At 36.9% G+C, this 19,091-nt stretch overlaps 1 protein-coding gene across 4 annotated transcripts; it reads right to left on the bottom strand.

The window, feature by feature from the left end:
• Positions 1-460: 460 nt before the first annotated feature.
• LOC139124163 (cytochrome P450 1A5-like) lies at positions 461-13,139 on the bottom strand. 4 transcript variants are annotated; one of them, XM_070690306.1, is made up of 7 exons: positions 13,075-13,139; positions 6,097-6,273; positions 4,117-4,290; positions 3,451-3,544; positions 2,761-2,922; positions 1,006-1,211; positions 461-645 (listed from the first exon to the last, which is right to left on the bottom strand). In XM_070690306.1, exons 2-7 carry the CDS (start codon positions 6,254-6,256, stop codon positions 476-478), a joined length of 966 nt encoding a protein of 321 aa, XP_070546407.1. In that variant the 5' UTR covers positions 6,257-6,273; positions 13,075-13,139; the 3' UTR covers positions 461-475. The 4 variants fall into 4 exon arrangements, with proteins under 4 accessions (XP_070546407.1, XP_070546406.1, XP_070546408.1 ...); XM_070690305.1 differs by lacking the exon at positions 13,075-13,139 and adding an exon at positions 11,969-12,012; XM_070690307.1 differs by lacking the exon at positions 13,075-13,139 and adding an exon at positions 10,743-10,880.
• Positions 13,140-19,091: the final 5,952 nt, after the last annotated feature.

The following is a 19,091-nucleotide window of genomic DNA, read 5'->3' as shown; positions in this document are numbered from 1 at the left end:
CGCCATAGAAAGAGAAAATCTAATCAATCAAAGATTTTAAGTGGGTGGCCGCTTCAAAAAACAGCGCCCCCACAAGGCCATTTTGAATACCAAGGAACGCCTCTTTGAACATATATGGGCATATTTAGATTACAAGTGACAGTATACCTTTAAGAAGTTAAATACAAACATAGTCAATTATGCAGCATAATTTTGATATAGAGGATAACCTGAAATACCTGGACAGCCTGCTTAACGGTGAAAACGTACACATATGAAAGAAGCAATTAAGTTGCATGTAATATAGTTAGAGTCAAAAAGACCTTGCCAAAATTTGCACTGCGGAAGGTGACGAACATTACATAGAAGCTGAGCACTTATATTGATGATAAACACACCAAACCTATACTATTTGCATGTTGTCGTTCCTTATATAATATTCACAGCGCACGTCATCTAATGTCTTTATTGCAGCTAAAATTTCAATTGCAGCGTATCAAATTAGTTCTAAACTTGAACAGGACATGATTAAAATGTTACCTGCGAAGATGTCTGCAAGCGAGTGGTTGACGTTAAGATCTGTTAAAACATCAGCGATATCCTCACCGGCTGCTATTGCTTCTTTTTTGGTCTTCAGAATTTCGTAAATGAAATCTGAGGCGTTCTCTGAAAAAACAAAAACAAACACATGCAAATGGCAATCAGAAAAGCCTATCAGTGTAATAAATTGCTATTTTATCGGAAAGACAAGATGATGCTTTACAGTCAAGGTGATAGCGACTGCAGCAATGAATTACTTGTAACTTTTGTATGATGATAACTATGATTAAGTTAAAGTCAACACAACAATCGCTGACGTTCTTTGCAGATCATTTAATCAATCCTCCAGTACATAACCCCGTCCTCAAATTGACCAAACTGTCGATTAACTATAGTAATGATGACAGGTATTTCGGAAGCAACATCGTTTCCTTGAACACATACCGCCATCTTTTCATCGACTGTAAAGATTTTACTCTTTCATACCTTCTCCCACGTTTTCCTTATGGTCGTCGATTTCAGATTGTACGAATTTTGTCCAGTTATCACTCAACTCGGTCAACTCACGAACATTCTTGGTCGTTATGTATCGAAATATTGGTATGAAGTCGGCCAATAGACCATTACCCAATGCTTCAAGTTCTTTGATGTAGTTGAAGCAGGTTTTAAAGCCTGAGTCTTCAAGCTCATAGCTAAAGGAAAAACAAGAGCAAACGGCAGGTAACAATCGACATAGTGGCCAACGTACCTTCGGTTTAAGTGTTAGCTGAAAACTAAAGTGGACGGAAACGCTGCATAGATTTTGACAATCAAATTGTTATAGAAGCCAAATATATATCTTCATAAAATGGTAAATTATAACAATCGTTTTATCGGATTGAAATGCAGGTCATGATCATAAGCTCTAAAGCTGAAAGATCAATTGGATCGAGGAAAGTATTTTTTGAGAAAAATTAGCATGCGAATGAATGAGGTCATCCACAAGAAGCACGATTAATTTTCACACGCATCAAATTTTCTCATATTTCCATTAATTTACATCTACATTGATAAACGTTACTATATAGACCCTCAAAAAACGTTTATGGGGGTCTATTTTTATTATTTTTATATTTGGCGAAAGTACTATATATGGTCATTGGTCTTGAAATAATGCAAGCGATACAATTAAGGGTGCTATTCTGTCAACCTACTGCTTACGAAGAGCTCTACAGTTTATGTTGCTGTCCAAAATATGTAGTAGTACAATAAACATTGTATGCTAAATAATATGATACATTATGGCCAACAGTCTTGAATATTGATATTTACATTTGATGATATGGACAAAGCAGTAATCAAATGCGGAATGTTCATCCCTACAATGTAACGTTTCTTATGGTGTTCCCTAAATAAAACGGTGTTAACATTGTTATATGGAATTCAGTACTATATAAATTGCAGCTCGCTGTAATGCAGTTTGGGCGACCGACCTTCACATTTGAATTGTCGCAAATGACATCAACATTCCGTATTAGGAAATGACAAGAACGCTCATTACTCGAACTGGTCGTTATTGATCACCGATCTATTATTGTTATTGTCGCTGTAGTTCGGCGTAGCAGTAGAGCAGATACAATAAAGTTAGACGAAATACAATTACAGTCTTCGTCTTGATCTCTGGAACTGTAGAGCAGAACCTCTACCACAAAGAGTATACCCACACAGAACTTGAGTTATTTCACAGAAGACATCATGAATCCATTATTGCATTATGAGTTTTTTAGTTTACTGTAAATTCTAACGTTGAATTTTCAAATTCACTTTAATAGAGAATTTCGTTAAAAAGAGTTTACGAGGATATCACTGAATTGTTCCAAGAGACATACATTGCGGTATCGCCATATCACAATTGTCTCCCGTCCTCCTGGATCCTTATATTGCTGTCTGGTGGAACACGCTTACTGACAAGTGTCCAAATAAATATTCCTGCATCACTGAAACTAAAACTGATTCTTTTTCGCATTCGGTTCCGACACTAAATAAGAATATTCGATGCTTAACAATGTCTCAGTAACCTGAAATCGTTTCAATTATTTTATCCAAGTATAGACCTTGGACAGAGCGTCAGGTTCTACTGCTAGGCAGGCCTCAGTTCTCTATATGGGATGACAAACTTTTGTTTGAGGTGGTGAAGGAACACGTAAAAAACCTATTATTTACACGAAATAGGTTTTTCGATATTATAAGACGCACACTTACTTCTTGCCAAAACACACAGATGCCATGATGTTGATAACCGTCAACATTAACACAGGTTGTGGATCGAACGGCTCTCCATTTTTCTCCGTAATTGTTTTCTTTAGACGTGGAAACACGTGCTCTCTTATAAGGGTTTCCAATTTCCCTGCATTTGCGTTTTTTCTAAAAATTGAAAAAAATTACTAATTTTGAGAGGACGTTAGTTAAAAAAGTTATTATACTTTCCTATAGTGGGAGTGCGATCTTGAAATGAACAAAATGCTAACGAACAGATTTTCAAATGTAGAATTCAAAATCTTATTTGCCATAAACGTTAATTGTTTTTCACAAAGTACTATGTGTTGCAAAGCTATTTTACACATAACTTCATGTATAACGCGTTGATACTAAATCAATCTCTAGATGCATAATAGTCTGTGATTGAAAATACAGATTTCATTAACACGATTGGAACTAATTTGGGATAATTGGATGGTGAAGTAATGCCGATTTAATCTACAAATGTAATCTCATCTGCTTTTCTTTTTTACATTACACACTTGTTTTTGTGAGTAATTTGTATTATTGCAACATTCAACTATCTGGCACTTTACACTTGTGAGAAATCTAAAAAATATGAAATTCCAATGACCCCAAATTAGTTCAAATCGTGTTCATTGTAGCTCTTGGTGGCTATTCATTTAGTCCTACCTGATCGCCTTGCAACTGATTTTACGCATCGCCTGCCACTTTGGTGTAAAATTTCCAAATAAAATACCTTCCCCTCCGTCACTTACTATGTCACCTTGAAAAATAGGCACATGATAAGATTAAGGTGATAAATGAATGTTTAACGTCATTGGAAAAGGGAGGGCGCTGTTTTCTTGCGATGTCAGACTCTGTGCATATGCGAGAGTGGCAAGTTTCTTGTTTGCAATTAATATGGCGGTACTTAGAATCTCTCTAATTATGTTAATTTTATCATTGAAATTCCACGCACAAAGTGAGAGACGCTGCAGCAATGCGATTATATGTTACTTTTTAACAGTTTCGTTCTCTACACATGTTTTATCATTTAATTCAAATCTGAATTCACCAAAGCGTTACTATTAATTAATAATGATACCGTGAGTTGCCGCTTAACATTATTACTGGGATTAACTGTAACAGATCCATGATAAGTGAGCAAGATACGGTGTTTTCAATCGGGTTCCAACTCACAACGTACGTCACCCACTAAACTAGAGGAGAAGCCACAGACAAAACCGTTCAGCCAAATTTCCACAAAAGCACTGAAATCAATATGTCACTGAATAATTAAAACTGTCTTGTTCATTAGTTTGCCTATAAAATGTAATGGATATAAGAAACTCTCACCGAAGTAGCTCCAAGCTCTGCCAGCAAATGCGTCTTGTTTCTCCACTAAGGCCTCTCGTACAAGTTCAATGTTACACAACAAAACGTATCTGTCTGCTCCCATTTTGAAGGAAAAGATATCACCATATGTCTTGCTGAGGCCTTCGAAGGCCCCGATCGGATCCTCCCCAAGAGCTGAAATATATTAACAAATCATTTATACGAACAAGAAATATCCGTAGAGATTTTCTCCTAACTAGGTTGCCTTTGGCGTAAGATAGCAAGCACAGCAAGAGACAACTTACCACTAACTGTCATAAAATGCTCGTTTAGCATGGTTAGGCAGCTTAAGGTACAGTGGGCCTAGGTGACTCAATATTCGGACTCTAAATTTCTTACAGTAGTTTTCTCATGTACCAAGTACGATTGACTCATTGTAAAGCTCTTGAAGTATTAAAAATTCAAACTTAATTTTTTTAGAAAATAGAAAGTTTTATTTTCCCACGAGTTGACATAGGTATGGCAGTTGTTTCGAAATTCAAATATCGGTGTAAGGCAATTTGTTTCTCGAGTCACAAACTTTGGACGGTGACCCCTGATTTTTATTATTGATTTTGTAAGAGTATGGTTGAAAGTTTTGTCTAGAGAAATTTGAGCAAAAATCTAAGTCTTTCACTTTCGAAGCTGGTACCACCCTGAGCCATGGTTTGACTGTTATTTTCCAGGTAGACTCTTTCTGCGTTAAAAATTAACAAAAGTAAAACACCTAACAATTTTTCTGTGACTACTCGAAACACAATATTCAACGCATAGACCCGACACCTTCAGATATGATCGCGACTGGTTGACGACTTTTTGCGGCTTACCTGGAGTATTGAACACCTGCAGATTACGAAACAACTTTATTCGCAAGTTCATTTCCCTAGTAATAATTTTCATCTACAAATATGAAATGCTTTTGCTGAAAATGCGGATGCAATCACAGGGCACACAATGTAAACAGAGTCTCCGAGAAGTTAAGCAAGTTATAATTATACAACCGATGACCAAATGGAAAACATGAATACTTTTAACCAGGACATTCGTCAGGAAAGAACGTGGGAGTTTCTTGTTCAACATCTCAGAGACTACGATATTTATTTATTTACCTGAATTACGTGAATTTCATTACTTGCACGAAAACGCTGGCGTAGTGTGTTTGAAAATAGAACATACATGTCAGATCCTGTAACAGTAAAAAAAAATCGCGGACGCTTGTCCAATTTGGTTGGGGTGGTCGGCGTTTGCCCAAAAGTAGGCGCTAATCCGGAGAAATACAAAATTGCAAAACAAATGAAAGTCGCTACGTCCTATGAGATAAAAATTCTTGGTGTAGAACATGGTTGAAGGCAGAAGGCGCAGATAATTTGTAGTATACCAAATACATCAGATACTGTCGCCTACATGCGTTCTCCCTTAAGGTTGACGTATAAGTAAAAGTAATGGAGATCATGTTAAAAATACATTTCCGGTCGACCAAGGTAGACATAAAACATGCAGAAAATGGAGACTGTACATTGCTTGTTCAGGTCCGGGGACATTGAATTACTCTAGCTTTCATTGAACTCTGCCGTTAAGGATGTGTTGCACCACTCTGTACACTTAACACTGCGAGGTAATGGCTTCAGATGACCGATGACCCTACAAGCTGTTTTCCCACAGAGTAAATATCCTCTGACGTATATCCTTGCTATGCTTTCACTGGAAATACACTTGATTACGTCCAATACAAAATTTTATTCAAGTTCTGTAAATGTTTATACAAAGTAACTGACCTTGGAAGCTTTGAGCAATTACCTATTTATGTTACCATGTCGAATGATTTATGTTAGTAAATACATGAATGCTTGTGATGGTTCTTTGTCGAATCTTCTGTGCATTCCTGAGATAGGGGTGAAAGGTCTTGAAACGTTATGGAAATACGTCTTACTTTTTTATGTATAGTAATTTGGTCAGACTTACAAAGTATGCTTCCAATGAACGGCAATCCTCTTGGTCCAGGAGGAAAGTTAAATGGTATATGCACGCTCCATAGGGCACATATCACCAACAGCACCACAAGAACCAATAAAACATTGGTTGGGCTGCTGAGAAAGCTCCAGATAGATCCAATGGAAACCATTCTATAGAATTATCACGCTGAAAGAGATAAAAATTAGTGAATGCATCACACATCTTTATGAGTATTCAGGACTTACGTACATCTGACACTTAAAATCAAAAATCTGTCCTGCATCATTATCATGCTTATTTGACAGTCATGCCTCTGTCACAGAAGGAATTAACTATGTCCTTTGTGGTAATTTAGTGTAACTGTAGAATTGGTATCCACTTAAAGACGGTTAAGAAACTATGCACTTCGAATCCCAGCTTTTGCCATACAAATTTTGACATGGTGGCTATCCGCTTCAGGACCCGAGAACCAGATAACCACCACGTCTATGGATATTCAGCATATACGAGGACGATAAAACTTCAAAGAATGCGTCAGATCAGGCTGGCGGGAACGCTAACAAATTATCTCCACAAAATCCCGAATTCTACACATGGCCCTTCTTAGTATTTCTCTGCACTCCCACTTGGTCAGTCCGCAACGACTGGATTTTTGGTAGTTTGAGAATGGCGATACCTAATGATGTGTAACAATGTATCCATTGTCAGTTGAGTTGAAACGGATACTAGCAAACTGTTTAAAGTGTATGTTATATTGTAATATACCCAAGTCACTATTTTTGTCGAAAATGAAAAGGAATGCGTTGCGACACACGATAATTTCGAGTATTAAAGGGACATTATGTAGAAAAACCTCCGGTCAGAGGTTTTATGTGGGCTACTGTTAACTCCTGACCCGAGGTTTTTCTACACAGTGTAGGCAAGATGGGATTGAAGTTGTCTATGGTCGACTATTTTTAGACATCTTTTAATAAGCCGAACAACATAAGCAACTACTCGTTTGCAACAATAGTGGTAAAAAGGGGTCAAAAGACAGCGATAATGTCCCTTTAATCCATACAGTCCCTCAAACCACGGCCATACATGAACGTGTTAGCGCATGTCCTTACGTTCTAAGCTGACATACCATGCACCATGGTATGGATTACATGTCAGCAACGAGTGCTACGCTTTTGATCGTGTCGATCGTTACGAAGGTACACATGTATAAATGGTCAAGTCCAAGTTACTTGAACGACTACAAAATTGACGTTTTCTGCGTTGTTATGGACAAGAGTCTGGCATTCACAGGTGCAGAAGATTCCGGCCAAAGGGACATTAAAACCCCCAAAAAACTGACCGACCTCGCCTGTTTGTAAGCGCTGGCATTCCCTCGGTTTAGGATTCGCTCCCCCGTACCCCGGCCCGTACCTCGATCCCAGTTTTGTACGTAGTGGGAAGTAATTAACTGTTTTTATTTTTTATAATAATAATAATAATAATAATGCGTTCTTATATAGCGCATATATCCACAAGTTCATGTGCTCAAGGCGCTTTACAATTTTTATTACCTCTGGTCACTGGACCTTATATGATACCACTGAACTCCCTGAGGAGCAAAAAACAGCTCATATGTGCAGCCAATCAGCGCAGCAGAGCTAAACGCACACATTGCAACCACTGTTCTACCAGGTACCCATCACTCCTGGCTGGGTAGAAGCAATGAGGAATAAAATGATTTGCTCAGGGACACAACACCATGGCCATACCGGGGCTCGAACTCACCATCCTGTGATCGTGCGTCCAAGGCTCTAGCCATTTGGTATGATGGCCTAGTATATCCATAGAAGACGTATATGTGGTCCAATTTTGATATATATATATATATATATATATATATATATATATATATATATATATATATACATATGTCATGATGGCCTAGTATAGCCATAGAAGACGTATATGTGGTCCAATTTTGATATATATATATATATATATATATATATATATATATATATATATATAGTCCGTGTAATGCCAGGAACACATGCACAGACGCTGTACGCAACTCACGGCTATCATTGCCAGCCAACTTCAAGTACGCCGCGATTGACAGTGGGTTGGGCCTTTGCAGTGCCCATCAGGCCCAAACTGCCCCTTAAGGTGGGGGAAACCAAGCTGTGTTGACTTATTAATTACAAGATGTTTATACGAGAGATAAACGTCCTTGTAATGGGGTGTAAAATCAAAAGAGTCGAGAGGCTAGGTTAGGTTATGTAGTCACTTCTTATATTTACTCCGATCAGTCAGAGCATGAAGAAAAGGAGAGTAACTGTTAAAGAAAACAGTGAGAAACACTCAATACGCCTGGGCCGCCTGTGATTACTTGGATAATTGTAATTATTCACATTTGCAGGTGCAACTGATTCACATGCAGTTATACCCTAATATTTTAATGAAGGCAAAATATAGACATTACTCATTCCATTTCCGCCACGACTGTGAATTCATATGAGTCCACATAAATACAGGGTTGCTGACTGTAAGCAATGGATTCTTGACTGCATTTGTCTGTAAATTATTCAGCTACAAATACATGTACAGGCAATAATCCATACTGATACTATAAGCAATAAAGGGTGAGGGTTTCAATACACTGATGCTACCCATGGTCACGCCCCAAAGTGATAAAAAATCGATAAAACGACGTAGTGGAAATGCCCAGCATTAAAACCTTCCCCGATTAGGCCATTACCGATGTATGAGTACCGATTTCGTTGAATTAGCAAATTTAGCAAGAAATGGATAAAATATTGTTCAAAAACTAAGGTTATGAGTCACAATTTCGAGTCACACGACATCCATACTTTACATCAAGTTGATCAAATCGGTGGTTTTAAAGAAAAGTTTAAAATACTAATTTTGATCCAAAAGCTAAAAAAAAATCGACTTTAGAATAATTCAATCGAAATGAGAGAAATATTTTTAGAGCTATCCATCCAGTGACCAACCAACCAAAAATTAAAAATATTTAAGGATTTTTAATTAAACCTTTAAGCGCAAAAGTCAAGTTTGTCCCGTTTGTGTACCCCAGTCAATTTTCTTCAATTTTTTACTAAAATTCTAATAAAAAACTGTTGCCAACGGAATTTATTCTGTTTGGTCCAAAATTATCACAAAATCACAGAAAAATAGTAAAAATTGGTTAAATGATGCACAAAATTTTACTTCGAAAAATTCAGATATTGTAGTTGTTTTCTTTATACTGTTGTCCTATGATGGGCTGATTTTGTGAAAACAAAGACAGACCGGAAATTTTTAGCCAAGGTTATCTAACCGAAGTATTGAACTACCGATTGCTTTTAAAACATGGACAATCACTGGCAGGCAGTGGGCACTCTTTGTGTGGACAACTGGAATGCATAATTAATTAAGAGACTTGCCCATTGTTCAAACAGTAGACACGAGACAAAAAGCAGACTAAGTATAAATTGATTTAAAAGGGAGTTCATGCCATAAACTTGGCACTGCGACAGAAAAGGCACCGTAGTTTTTAGTTGTCTTGTTGGTGTAATTCCTCAATGAAACAATTTTTTGTGACGAAAATAGCCTGCAGAAAAGTTTTTGAGATGTCTGTCTAAACAAGACCGTCTACAATCGTGCTGGTGTGCACTATTTGGCGTGTGCCTGCAGGGCAGCGCCATGGCGATGTGCAAGCAATTCGATTGAATTAGTGAGGCTTGAGATGTTTGAAATTTTCAAATTCAAAATTAAACATTTTCGATTTGCCAAAGAGATAACTTTCATTCTTATGCGCATATAATTTTAACATAGTTCATAGTTCATAGTTTATTGTCATTTACAATCGTGCAAAGTCAATTTACAGATGACATAACAAGTACAAAATGACAATTTTTTGAGCCAGAAAATAGCTATCAGCTAATCGAGTCCGGCCCCATCTCTAAAGTTTACAATTCATATTTAGATATTTAAAAGCGCTCAGTGAGTTATATTAAACAAGGAAAGAGAGAAAAAAAACCAACAAACTTTTACATAACTTTGTAGTCTTGTAACAAAAGTTGTCTTAATGATCTTCTAAACTGATTTCTTGATGTGCTCATCTTAACGGTATGCGGTAAGGTATTCCAAAAAGTTGCACCGATGTAAGAAACCGCAAACTGGCCTGCAGTGGTGCGCATTTTGGGGAAGGGTAGATTGGCATCAAGTTTGAATCTAGTGTCATAACAGTGATCAACCGTTTCAAAATATTCATTCAGAAAGACAGGAACATTCTGATGTTTTAAATCGAAAATAAATATACAAACAAGTAATTTGTGGAGTTTATACACATCTAGTATTCCTAAGGTTGAGAACTGTTCATTTTCTGTTTTCTTGACCAGTTCCTGGCAGCCCCAAAAAGTTAAGGCCCACGGGACCTGTTCCATACTGCTAAAATAATGTGTAGCATAATGCGCTCATGTGCAATCGTTCACATATTGAGGCCGACGGTCCCAGCTCCGTTTAATATCTGAACGATTGCACGACGCGAGTGCGTTATCCGGGTTACAGCACGTCGACAACACCGGGCAATGAGTGTTGACCAATCAAATTTAGCCAAGTAATTTGTGGAAGGGTAAAGCTTATTAGCTAATCTCTATATTGAATGTGCCCACCTGTGTATAATACTTCTTTATTGGCGAGGATTGAAGATGTGGAAACTCGTGCGTACACGTTGCGTTCCTATGCTGTGTGCGCGACTTCTCATTCTTGATACGGCATTAGAAAAGGGAACACCATGCTGAGTGGCAGCGATGATCAATTGTTCATTACACGTTGCCCTGTGTGAAAGTTCGGGAATAACAGGGTACTACACGAACCACAACTCAAAGGGCCACTGCAGCAATGGTGTCGCTGGTTGTTTTGTTGATGGTATGGACGAACAACTTATCGGTGAAACAACAGGGCATGGAAGTTCTGCTGTCAGATCATTCAAACTATATATTGTTGTTGAATTAGGCCAAAGTAAGTAAATTCTTTGTTTTGCGTCCGCGCGCGCGTAGGTTTTTTGGATATTTAAAAGACGAATCTTGTAACAATTATGTTTCAATTTTCTTGTTACAACATCTGTCGAACTACACTAGGACTTGAGCGAAATCTCAAACATACCGAAACGGTTGTGTTATTTAAGAGTATTTATAGGCGACACTCACATTTCATGCACCTTGAAAACCGTCATTGGTGGCCTATCTGTTCACCTTCTCGTACTATTCAATAACGTTCATAGGTTCACAAAAAATCTGAGTTATGTAAGAGTACCTATCTTTGTCAAATTTGAGAATTACAATACTTTCTGTAGGAACTATGATCTCGTTCAATTAATTAAATATTGTATGTCGTTTCTTTTTTACTGTAGTTCTACTATGGACTGATTGCGTGAAAACACAGTTGCCATTAAAAATGTAAAGGAAAGGTGAAGCACCTCAACACAGCGTTCATATCTGAGTTGTTTGCGTTTTGTGTGTGATATTGTGTGTACTGTAAGTGTATATGATGTGTGGCTGTTTTATATAAAGTTTTGATTAGCTATGGGTTTGAAACACAAAGAGAAAAACACATACAATCAATCAACTATTCAACACGTTCCACCCATCAAAAATGAATTTAAGCGACCGGTGAAGAAAACTCCGTTTTCGAAACCTAGCGTCAAAGGATCGCAGTTACACATTAGTCTTTCCGCTCCAGTGCGGGTTAACATCAAGACACGTAGATTACGGGCACGTCTCGCGATGACTTATCAACACTTGAAATAAATCAGCCAAACAAATTTTTCTTTGAATGTCCATTATAAAGCGGAATTTTCCAAGACAACGCGATAAGAGTATTTATAGGCGATACTCACATTTCATGCACCTTCCAAACCGTCACCGATGACCTGTCTGTTTACCTGCTTGTACTTAATTGACGTTTAACGGTTCACCAAAAATCTGAGTTATGTAACAGATTACCCTTTTTTGTCAAATTTTAGAATAACAATACTGTCTGTATGATTTATGATCTAGTGGAGTTAATTAAACATTGTATTTGCTTTTTAGACTGTAGATCTTCTATGGACTGGATGTATGAAAACAAAATGACTGTTTAAAACATGGCAATAGTCCTTTTCCTTAAACAATGTTGCGAATTCACAAGCAATAATACAAAATCACACTAACTGTGCTGCCTGTAGTATATTCAGGATATTTTCGATTTGATTTGAACTTATTAGTCAGAACGTACGGCACCGATATACAAGTCAGCTAACGTAAACATCACAGTAAAACCGCTCGGTCAAATCCCTACCCTTACAAGGGGTGATTCAATAACTGAACTAAATTGTTATAATTATTTCGACTGCGAGCCCACCACAAGCTGTAGAGTTCGTGAAGTACTCGCACTCATTCTATCACATTGCACACAAACGTTATGAAAGCAATGAATACATCACTTTACTGGTCGAAAACTCCCTCATGGACAATTTGTCAACCAGCAGAGCTACAGAGTAATACACGTGGATTCGTATGCCTTACATTCTTGTCATGAACTATTTTGTTTCAGTCTATAGCGATGCCACTACTCTTCCTCTTGACACCCTCGCGCACGGTAACATGAATGCTGAAGGGTGTTCCCAAAATTGCGCCGGAACCGGTAGTCTTATACTGGGATTCCACAAAAGTGACCTTGTGCCATCCAATTTAAAACTCAGAAGAGTATATTTTTCTTTTGAGACCCATTATAAACCGGAATTTCCCAAGACAACACGATTTCCGTATATTTTCAAAAAGGGATCCAGAAATTGTGTTGCATGAAGTATGTGCAATGCTTCATTTCAAACTTGAAAAAGATAAATATTTGGAGAAGTGTCCACTAGTGGAAAAAGATGAATCTCAACATTGATATTAACTTTTCTTATTACAACATCTGTTGAACTACACTACGAGTTCAGCGAAAACTCAAGGCGATACTCACGTAGCATTCACCTTCCAAACCGTCACCGGTGACCTGTCTCTTCACCTTTTCGTACTTCAATCACGGTTAAAGGTTCACAAAAATCTAACTTATGTAACAGAGTACCTTTCTTTGTCAAATTTGAGAATTACAATACTGTCTGTATGAGTTATGATCTAGTTTAATTTATTGAACATTTAATTGTTGTTCCTTCCTTTACACTGTAGTTCTACTATGGACTCATTGTTCGAAAACACAATTGCCATTACAAACATGTCGATTATTCTTTTCCTTAATGATTGCAGCGAATCAAAGACAACAATACAAAATCACACTAACTGTGCTGCCTATATTATATTCAGTAAATTTTCGGTGGGATTGGAACTCGTCAGTCAGAAAGTACGGCACCCATGTACCTAGCGAAGAAATCACAGTAAAAACCGTTCGGTCAAATCTCTACCCTTAAAAATAACTGTTCAATAGCCGAGCTAAATTGTTACAATTACTTCGACTGCGATCTCAACAAACGCTGTAGAGTTCATGAAGCACTCGCGCTCACATACTATCTATCACATTGCAGAAAAGAAGTTGGTCTTTATTTCAAGGCCTTCGGCCCACGACTCCTTACAAATATTGACATATTGACATATCAATATATTGACAGGAATAATGAACATAATTTACAGTTGCAATTCATATATCTCTTTTCTCACTCTCATTGCATGAAAAGTGTATGCTGCTCAACACTGAAGAATGTTAGCATCGTTTACAGTCAAAAGTTGAAAAAAAATTATTTTGGAAGGCGGATTAAAATAGATTGTGGAAATATATTTCTGTCTGTAGCTGGTAAAAAAGTACACAAAAGGAAATGATACTCATCTTCTATTTCGTTACTATTACATAACAAGCAAATCCTTTCATTCCTATCTACTCTGTGTTTTCTATCTGTTTCAATTCTTAAAAAGTGCGATGAACAACGCAATCGAGCAAGTGACTGGGTATGTGCTGAAACATTAACATAAATAAGCAATTTTCTGGCTCAAGAGAAATCTTAAACTCTCTGTAGCTTATTAATTTGAAGGGTACATACTTCACTGTGCCATGATCTGTACAGATGTGTTTTGAAATTTGTTATAAAAGTGTTCATGAAATCTTTCACATCTACAACATTTTGATTTTCCCATACATCATGTAAATTTGCTAAATACAGTAATTTTTTTATGTGATGAACCCATGTTGGTTTGGAACGGATACCCGATTTATCAATTTGGCATATCATAGCATTTTCTAGGATATCTATCATTTGACATCTTGATAAGTTTAGTCCAATATTTAACACAGCGTTTCGCCGTATATAAATAAATGGAGTATCTTCCACACTCTCCTAGAACAGAAATATTGTGGGCATTACTGGAAACCCCTAAAAATGCGACAAGCAAAACATTGGACTCGTTCTAAACTCTGATATCTATCAAACCCCCATACTTCTGATCCATAAGTCATAATTGGTAAAATCATAGAGTCAAATACATTATATGAAAACATACCCGATTTCTCTGTTGCTCTATAAATACCCATAAATGCCTTTTTGGCTTGTTGCGCTAACGTTTTAGAAGCGACTGACCAATGTAATCTGCATGAGAATACAACCCCTAAATATTTGTAATAGGAAACTACGTTCACTTTCTCGCCATTAAAAACCCATTTCTCAGCTTTTAAAAGGTACCCGCCCATTTAAACACTATAATCTTCGTCTTTGTCAAATTTACAGTCAATTTCCACTGCTCACAATACAAACAAAGACAATCTAGATGACGTTGTAAACCTATAACAATATCTGAAAAAAGAGCATTATCGTCAGCATATTCAACTAAATCTGGCAAGAGTTGAACGCCACGATAGCCGGTATTTTGTATTTCATGATATAATTCAATAATGAAAAACGAAAATAAGAACGGACTCATCATGCAACCTTTGCGAACACCTACAGGACAGTTAAAATAGCCTGTTAATGTATTGTTTACACGTACACATGACTTCACATCACTGTAAATAGCATGCAATATCTTGAACATTTTACCTGTAATACCACCCTTGAGAAGGGTGTGCCAAAGTCGCTGTCTTTCAACAGTGTCGAAAGCCTTCGAAAAATAGATAAATGCTCAATAGAATTTGCCACGTTTGCGTGTTAAATATTTTTGAACAATAGACTGTAAAATAAAAATATTATCTATAGTCGAGTAACCACGACGAAATCCAGCCTGCGCTTCATCAATCTTTCTGAGAGCTTCCGACCAAAAAGTTAAACTAGTATTAAGTATAGATGTAAAGATTTTGCTAAATATGCTAAGTAAAGATAAACCTCTTTAATTTTCCGGATTCTCATTTTTGTACAATGGAATAATAATACCTTTAGACCAATCCTATGGAAAATTTCCTGATTCAAAATTTTTTTTGAAAAGAACATTTAAATAAGGAACAAGAAAATGGTCAAAACATTAACAAAATTCTCCCAATAAGCCATCTGGTCCGGCTGATTTCCCATATTTGAGTTTAGAAATAACATTTTGAATCTTTTGATTTGTTATTGGGCCATTTAAAATATCCAAATCTACCTAAGACTCATTTGCTGGGATAACATCTACTGAAGTTAAAAACTCATGTAACTCATCAGACAAGGAAAAATTATCATTTACAGAGTCATTCGGTTGAAAACGATTACTAAAATAATCATAGAATTTGTCAGGCTAGATACTATGTACTCTGGGGCACATGGTAACCAACCGTCGTAAAGTCGTCCAAAATAACTTGGAATCAAAGACGCCAGTTTGGCCTTTTCCTCGTTCAGCATGCTACGCCTTTTATTTCTGCACAGAGTTTTAAACTCATTTCGAACATCTTTATATGATTGGAAATCATGTGAATCCTGTGATTTCCTAAATTTTCTTAATAGCCTATACTTTTTACATTTTAACTCTGCACACTGCTTATCATACCAGACAGGTTGTTTTCTAGCATAATGTACATTTGCTGAGACTCTTTTTGTCAAGTTACAATTCTCAGCAGCATCCATAAATAAGTGTTGTAAGTCATCAATAAAATTACAGACATTTGCGTTCGGATCTTCGACAATAACATCTAACTTGACCTTACTATCAATTGAACTAATTAAATCAGAGAAAACAGTTGATTTTTCGGGAACCCAGACACATTAGGTAATAACTCTGATCGATTTATTTACCGTACTGTCATTACTATTGACTACAACTAATGATTTCGTAGAAAAGCTTAAAGGCAGGTGATCAGATTCTGTGCGTACTTCAACAGCAAATGACAAAATCTTTGAGAACAAATATGACGATACCAGAGTATAATCAACGACACTAGATCCGTCATTTGCAATGTATGTAAATTCACCTCGCAGAGCATCAACACCTACTCTGCCATTGACAATATGTCAATTAAAACTACAACACAAAGAAAGAAGAGAACGCCCAAAATAATTTATCGCTCTGTCTTTCGACACACGTGGTAAATTAAACTCGTCATAGTCGTAAACACATGTAGAATGTATCACGTACATGTAAGTCAGTCATGCAAGAATTTCAGTCGTATGACAATCATGACAAAGGTGGTGGAAAATAAAATTCCGGATGAATTGGTTTACCCATATGTCTCTCCATAAGGAGACGCCCTCAATTAAGGAAAGGAAAGCTGAACCGGAAATCTACAAAACAGGAATCTGTTGAAGACTTTGGAAGACTGCAAAAGGCCGTGAGTCAGGTTTGAAAATATTGACGGAAACTTGATCAGATGCAAAAGTTGAGTCAAGAAATGAGAACATTTGACGTAGGTAGCAAAGGACAAGGGTGGTTTCTTTTAAGGGTCTAACGCCCCTGCGTAGGTTAGTCAATATTGCAGTGTAGTAATGAACACATGTTATTAACAAATAGATGTACCTACGTACGTATGTATGTATCATGACAGGATTTTGAGTTCCAAGATTGTTTACTTCGTAAGTTAAATACTTGTTGTTGGGTCAAAAAATAATATTCAATGGAAAATGTTTACCCTAAAAGGTGTCCCCATGATCTCTTAAGCGTCTCTTGATTATCTAATGATTATATGCTTTAACTGTTATAGAACTAGTAGTAATGAATCCAAGCAATTAGTTTGACTCCAAAAGGGTCCTGGCTGGCCTCGAACGTATACCTCGATAATCTAAATACAGGTCGCTTCTACTGCTTCGTCCAGCAATTAGTATTAGTATTAAGTTTAAAAAATTCATTTGACTGAAAAGGTGTCCTGAATGACCTGTACAATGTCCCAGATAATTATGATTGTTATACATCTGCCATGCGAGAACAATAGAATTTTGCACGCGCTAAAAAAGCAATACGGAAGGCCAATTCCGTAAAATGTACTGATTCAAGGCGCCCCATCGCCGGTGGCTGTAACTGTGCGTTCACTGTTGAACGGTGTCAAGGCACTCATTGGATGAGTGTCAGAACATATCTGTCTCCGGCGCGCGCTCAAGGATTAATTCGACCAGAACGTACTTCTGCTATTATCAATTTATAAATGACGTCAGATAAATCTACAAAATGACTTTGTTGACAGGAGACACGTGTCTTCCCAGTACATAAATATATTCATTGGGAGACAAGTATATCACTTTCAGCAGAGAAGGCAAGGCAGAAAAATATCCAACCAGCGACCCAACATACAGTAAGCGGAGAGGCTTTGTCTGCAAAAAATAGATAACTGGATACTCTATTGTCAGGTAAAGCTTGACATTCATAATTCCCATCTCTACAAACGAGAAAAGACAATATACAATATAATTGTTGAAAATTATTATCCTACTTGCTTGCTTTGCAAAAGAGGCATTCGGTGATATCTGGGTATTAATTTCTCATCTTGGCAAGTCTTTCGTAATTGTACTAAAGTAGAAATGATATATTTCAATTAATAGCAGAAAACATTTTCGTCAAAAGACGATAACTTAGAGGAAGTTAAAAGTCATAAATGAAAGGTAATTGTTGGTATTAACGCGTTTACCGAGCAGCATGGTTAACTTAAAACGGCAGCACTGATAATACTCACGATAATTATATATCCAGGAAACCGTTGCCAGAGCCTGTCATGGTGTTCTGTCAATTCACAATTACGACCCACGCCTGTTTTAACTGTGTATAGCTGCTGTACAAAAAAAGTCTAATTACAATAGTATGCGCCTCGAAGTGAAGGCCTTAAACTTTTGCTGGAACTTTCTTCAATGAAACCTTCAGCCGTGCCCTAACCATATCAATAATAAAAATCTGGGGTCAGTGGCTGTGTTAAGTTTGTTACTAGTGAAATGATAATTAAAAACGTTACCAATCCCTTTGTTAAATCTAAAGAAAAATTTAAATTGTCGGAAAACTAGAAAGCTGAAAATCGTGCTCACTTTAAAAGCTTTTCTTACTGTAAGAGCATAAAACGAGACACCCCCATAAGTGGAAGACCAGAAAAGAATTGTACAAATATGAGAGTTCGAATATATATTCCTTAGTTGCAGGCCACCTTCTATGAAGACACACAGAAGCTGATGAATTCAGCAGGACAAAGAATACATCAAAAAGAGGTTATTATGATTATAATATGAAACATGGTGGTTCTATTAAAACTGCCATACCGGATAGCGATGTTTCACTTCATGACAGTTTCCAACACCCGCTTAAAGTATTTGTCGTCTTATTTTATATTATGTAAAGGGGACACCAATTAAAAACGTATATATACTCACAGATTTAGGAAATCGATGGGAATTTATTGGTTCAGAAATTTAAATAAGCTTTAAAAGTACCTTTAATCATCAGTGTATTGTATGATATAATTACAAGTATCACAACTACATTTAATCTGATTCCAATATCGTGAAACCAGCGATTCCTTTACCAGGTTCTTCTTACCTAGATAAGTTTAATGGAAACGTGACGCCATACGTATGTATTGTCACAAACGTGTTTTTGTGGCTGGTAGCTATGGTCGGTCTT

This window comes from Ptychodera flava, assembly GCF_041260155.1.
Source record: "Ptychodera flava strain L36383 chromosome 23 unlocalized genomic scaffold, AS_Pfla_20210202 Scaffold_23__1_contigs__length_28996876_pilon, whole genome shotgun sequence".
Classification (NCBI taxonomy): domain Eukaryota; kingdom Metazoa; phylum Hemichordata; class Enteropneusta; family Ptychoderidae; genus Ptychodera; species Ptychodera flava.
This window is presented reverse-complemented; position numbering and strand designations above follow the sequence as displayed.

Coding starts and splice junctions, on each gene's coding strand:
- LOC139124163 (XM_070690306.1), bottom strand. CDS start 6,256: ATGGTTTCCATTGGATCTATCTGGAGCTTTCTCAGCAGCCCAACCAAT. Junction 4,291..6,096: donor GTTCATTGGAAGCATACTTT/GTAAGTCTGACC, acceptor AATATATTTCAG/CTCTTGGGGAGGATCCGATC. Junction 3,545..4,116: donor CAGAGCTTGGAGCTACTTCG/GTGAGAGTTTCT, acceptor CTATTTTTCAAG/GTGACATAGTAAGTGACGGA.